The sequence below is a fragment of the Fragaria vesca genome, linkage group LG5 (genome assembly GCF_000184155.1).
Source record: "Fragaria vesca subsp. vesca linkage group LG5, FraVesHawaii_1.0, whole genome shotgun sequence".
Classification (NCBI taxonomy): domain Eukaryota; kingdom Viridiplantae; phylum Streptophyta; class Magnoliopsida; order Rosales; family Rosaceae; genus Fragaria; species Fragaria vesca.
In genome coordinates this window covers 21538772-21544632 of record NC_020495.1, presented here as the reverse complement: position 1 = coordinate 21544632, position 5861 = coordinate 21538772, and the positions used below count along the sequence as shown (strand labels likewise).

The following is a 5861-nucleotide window of genomic DNA, read 5'->3' as shown; positions in this document are numbered from 1 at the left end:
TTCTCTTTAACATTTACAAATTCTTGTAGCAAAACAGAACTCATCACTTGAACTAATTAGGGCAGACAGTTTATATGTTTAAAATCAATACTTGATTCTTAATTGAGTTATCCTAATGTTCTATTAAACCAAATTAGTTGATGTTTTGATCAATATTTTTCTAGACAAACACAATATACATACATATATATATATATATATATGTACGTACTATCAATTAGCTAGGAAAAAAGAGTTTTTGTAGTTAAACCATATGCCCTTTTATATATATCTTAAACTTACATTACGTGGTTGCTAAATATGATTTTTCTGTATCATGCCAAATTAACAACTGATAGTCTAAAACATACCACAATACTAAGATAATTAACGAAATATCATTCAATTACATGCAAGAAAATGGACGCATTTTAACAGAGAAATATAGCTTTAGAAAGCATTGAGATATGTTTCCATATAGATGACAAATATGAGGCAGGAATTAATAAACTCAGAAAATTTCAGGAAGAACATGCACGAAATATAAAACCCTAGCCACTCATAAACCCTAGACAATGATAATAAAACTCTAAAGACTAATTTTACAGAACAGAAAGAGCAAAAACTAAACGAATAATTCTTCCTCCTCTACTGATAGTTTTGAAAGCCACGCTCTCATACTGAGAGTCATACTTGCAACACTACTGGTCTTTCTTGCTAAACATATATAGGGAAAATTTTCAGCATAATGAATATTTTAGTTGTATATATTTAAACTTTTAGGGTGAGAGAAATGACTGCGTTTTAGAGTCCTTGTCGCCCCCACACCCACACCCCCATCGGCCATCACCTCTCTCTCTCTCTCTACTCTTATCTAATCCCTCCTCTTCTTCCCCTAGCTCGATCCCTTCCCTTTCTCTGCACTCGATCCTTGTTCTTCTTGTCGTTCTTTTTTCTTATATTCAACTCCAAAATTAAAACTTCAAGTACCGGAGAGCTGCTCTCTCTTCCTCTCACAAACATCTATCTACTGCATTCCCATTTTTCTATATATATCTTCCCACTCCCATAAAATAAACAAAAGCACTAGAGATAGAGAAAAACAAACAGTTTTTTTTGAATTTTCTGCTTAGTTTAGTAGCAGAAGTGTTGTTGTTCTTTCCTTAAAATATTTTTACTAAATCCATTTTTAATATTAGTTTTTGCTTCCCTTGTTTTCTGTTTTTCTTTTTGATGTGTCCATGGCTGGTTTGGATTTAGGCTACGTTCACCAGCTCAACAGGCAAGATCACTTGCACCAGCAGCTCCAGAGAACCCAGCAGCAACATCAGCAACAATCGCATCATGATACCGAAGAAGACGTCAACCAAGGCCAGTACTCCGGCGAAGACCAGGGCCTCGACCTCAGCGGCGGCATCAACGCCGGCCCCGGAGACATCGTGGGACGCAGGCCCCGCGGCCGCCCTCCCGGATCCAAAAACAAGCCCAAGCCGCCGGTCATCATAACAAGAGAAAGTGCAAACACTCTCCGAGCTCATATTCTCGAGGTCGGCAACGGCTGTGACGTCTTCGACTGCGTTGCCACGTACGCGCGGCGACGCCAGCGCGGGATCTGTATTCTCAGCGGCAGCGGCACCGTCACCAATGTCAGCTTGCGGCAGCCAGCAGCGGCAGGAGCTGTGGTTACCCTGCACGGAAGGTTTGAGATACTTTCCCTTTCTGGATCCTTTCTGCCTCCACCTGCCCCGCCCGGAGCGACAAGTTTGACTATATTCTTGGCCGGCGGGCAGGGCCAGGTGGTCGGAGGCAGCGTCGTGGGGGAGTTGACCGCAGCCGGACCAGTCATAGTGATTGCCTCGTCTTTTACTAATGTTGCTTACGAGAGGTTACCCTTGGAGGAAGAGGAGCAGCTGCAGATTCAGCCCCAGGCGGGATCTCAAGGTTCAGGAGGAAGCGGGGGAGGTGGCGGTGGTGTGGGAAACAACAACCCTTTTCCTGACCCATCTTCGGGGCTTCCGTTCTTCAATCTGCCGCTGAATATGCAAAATGTTCAGTTACCAATTGACGGGTGGGCCGGCAACAACAACAACTCTCCAGGAAGTCGTCCGCCATTTTAGATCATCATATTGTCTTTATTGTGGTTGATTTAATCGCATTCACGGATGAGATGAGATTTGTTGGAGACTAAACAAGGTCAGCAAACTTCATGGACTACTACTACTCCTCCTAGGTACCATCATCGATCTTGTTCTACATCTTCATCCAAAATGGCCATGTTTTAGATCTTCTGCTATCTAGCTAGTAAGTACTGTGTCACAATGTTGTAGTGATTTTGTTCTCCTATTTTTCTTCGTTTGTTGTTTTCTTGTTGTTGATGATGGTGGAAACAGTGGAAGTACTCCTACTCTTCTTACTTTTTCTTTATAAGGAATGGTTTGAGGATTCTTCTTTAATGAGCTTAGCAATCATTTTACTATGTTTGGAAAGTCGGCAAAATCCCTGAAATTTAGGGGTTTCTAACAGATCCACCATTTTAGTGTTCACTAGCTCACTAGCTCCCTCCCCCCTTTTGTTTCGTTTACATATATGCCATTTCCTTAGCTTGATCAACATTTCAACTCTTTCTTTAGAGACTGCAATTCTGTCTGAACCAAATCTGTGACTTGGTTTCTGTTTTTTGTGCATTTGTTTTCATGAAATATTGAACAGCACGCAAACGCCTAGCTAGCTAGAATCCCAGGCCAGTGAGAAAACCCTTGGTTATATATATTATTGAACTCCATGAGGTTTACTCTCGCTAGCTGGATTATATGTTGTTTTGTACTTGGCATAAGTTACATTAGTGTTCAAGCTGGGCTCCTTGGTATTATTAATTAGTACTCATCTTTGGACTTGGTTAGCTATCAAGAAGGCAGGTTTTGATTTTAGTACTCTCGCATGTCTCATCTAAATCTTCTAAGATAATATGTCAACTTATCTAACCGAGTAACTACAGTATAATCTCAAACTCTAAGCGGTAGCAAAGGTTATGGATTGATGGGACTCATGGGAGTAATACATGGGGGCTTGATTAATATATGTATATATTGTACGTAGCTGATCCAATTGAGTTAACTTAAACGTACTAATTAAGCACCAACTAGCCTGAATCAGTAGCACTGGTTAACTCCAATACTCCATGGTGATTTTACTCATATTTCAGTATCAGACCCTTAATGCCAGTCGAACCCTTGAGCTACTCAGATTCCAGTATACTTCTGCATATGTGCATGTTTTCTGGAAAACCAATGTGGTTTACCTATCTGTATAAATTACTATCTAGCTATGCAATCTTGACTGCATTGCTGTGTAAGACATAATGCCTGAATTATTCAAAGTAATATAAGGGCGCCAGTTTCTCCTACTGGCATCCAATTAGTTATCTTAACTAGTTCTCTTAATAACTGTGTTGTAGTGATCACTAGTGAGTAATTGAGTTGTTCTGTATATGTACTAAAACTTCCATACATTCTAGCTAGGCATCTTCTGATAAAATTATTTCCGAAAAGAATTAGTAGGAATGAAAGATTGGCGTTGTTGCCTTCTGGGTTAGGTCTATAGAATGATCAACATATATATGCGTATGTATTTCTTTTTAACAATAATCTAATTTCCAAATTTTGTCTGATTGAGGTTGTCATATTTACCTGTCATTTTACAGTACGTTATGGATACAAAGCCACTTCTCTTACATCTGGGGAAAGTAAATTAAGGCGGGGTTAGAAACGAACCCACTTTGTTGTTAATTAGCTCAAACCATAAATTAATGGTGTTAAAATTGAAGATAAGCTAGCTGTTTTTTTTTTCCCTTTTTTTTTTGGATGAAAGAAGATCAGCTGGTTTTTGCTTGGTGCTGTCTGCTGAAGATATATATGGGAATAATCCTATTACATTCAAGATACTCGTATATCTTCAGCAATATATCCGGCATATATATATATATACAAGGAATCACACTTGGGAACCACTTTCATGGTGTTCACTATTTTAATTAGGTTAAAGTCAGTGCCTTGTATATATAAATATCATTCGCTAACAAACAAGCTGGTAATCATCAATGTTGTGTTCCATATATGATCATGTTGTTTGCCTCACATGCATTATGTATATATGGATCGATATAGAGTGAATTGAATTGTATATATTGATCTAAAACCATAGTATTGCATGCATATGCGATCATTTACATTGACTTGAATAATCAAATCTCCATTTTGGGAATAATTTTGATGCAACATGTTAGTGCAAGAAGAGAGTGGTCTATATCCATTTATGAAATCGTCCATGTCAATGCCGAAAATCATCCTAGTGCTCATTTTATAAGGATACCTGGAGAAGTGCATTTGATTCCTTAAAGCACTTTAAGTTATGGATATATGTATCCTTACAATATATGCATGTATTCCTCTTGCTAGTTAGGTAACTGGATTTTCAAGTCATTTATATACTGCGCGCATACATCAGCCTGGATACCTAACATTGTCCTCTATCTGAAAGATTAAAATGAGGAAGAATATCATTTATCATCTTAAATACTTGGAAGGAGCTTGCACTAATACACTAAACGAAATTGAATTATAGCCTCCACCAGTACGTATTGGTATTGGTTGAATTATACTTTTGAACGTATACTTGTAACTTCATATGTATTACAAGAGTCCTAGATTATCTACAATTTAGGGTTTAATAATAAAACGTACTCAAGCTAGCATGCATATGTAACACCGGCCCGTACATGCATCTGTAAATTAACCAGGTTCATGAGTACGTAGCTAGCTATATAAATATAAGGTTCGATCAGTAATGCCAAGACAGTAGAACAATACGTCTGATCCAATCTATACATTATCATGTGTATTCATATATATGTGTATTGGATCATGAGGCCGTCTTTACTTAATTGTGTTTGTTTTACCAATTCGATCAGAAAATTCAGTACATACCTCTGTAATTTAGTTGTTCTTTAGTTGATTTTCTACACCAGACCATGTCTGCTTACAAAGTAAATCCTTGATTTATAGGTTAACAGCAACTGTACGTGTATTCTTATCGCTGGAGATAAGTTTGAAAATGTCATAGAAGCATCTAATTAAGCTAAAACAAATCAAATCAACTAGTGCAAGTAGTGTTATCGGTGACGATTAACATTCATATAAAACTCAATAGACTCAAATGTGAGCTGACCAGGTCATATCTATGGGTGATAAAATGTTTCTACTCATATGCTTTACCAATTAGTTTAAGCTGTCCGTATCAAAAAAATTAGTTTAAGCTGTCACCTTTGTAGATAATGATCAAGAGAAGTTGAATGTATTAAATTAATTAACGATCGAATAAAACAGCAAACAATTGAAAGTAAAGTTTCATAGGAGTTGTTTATGGTGGTGTACAGCAAACCTAGCTAATGATGATGGCAAAGTACTACGGTGGCCGCTTTAAGGTTCATGGGATTGTTATCTTTCTTCAAAGTTGGAAATGGACACTTTATATTCGGAGGACGACCCAAATAATGTTCGAAAGTATTAAAGTACGTGAGGATTATCCCTAACCACAGAATTGAAGAAGGAACAATATGATGCGCTTGACATTGATGCATATGAAAAGCAGAAGCTTATTCAAGAAGAAAAACCAGAAAAACTAAAGAGGAAGAAGACGATGACAGAAAACGAGAGAAAAGCATAGGGACTACATTGTATTAGGTAGCTTACCCGTGCTCCGCTTTGAGAGAGAGAGAGAGAGAGAGAGAGAGAGAGAGAGAGAGAGAGAGAGAGAGAGAGAGAGAGAGAGAGAGAGAGAGAGAGAGAGAGAGAGAGAGAGAGAGAGAGAGAGAGAGAGAGAGAGAG

The 5861-nt window shown here is 38.2% G+C and overlaps 1 protein-coding gene across 1 annotated transcript; it reads left to right on the top strand.

Moving 5' to 3' along the window:
- Nucleotides 1–1217: 1217 nt before the first annotated feature.
- On the top strand, nucleotides 1218–2401 carry LOC101309351 (putative DNA-binding protein ESCAROLA-like). Its single transcript, XM_004300195.1, has one exon. The coding sequence runs from the start codon at nucleotides 1221–1223 to the stop codon at nucleotides 2094–2096; it is 876 nt and encodes a 291-aa protein (XP_004300243.1). The 5' UTR covers nucleotides 1218–1220; the 3' UTR covers nucleotides 2097–2401.
- The last annotated feature ends 3460 nt before the right edge of the window (nucleotides 2402–5861 follow it).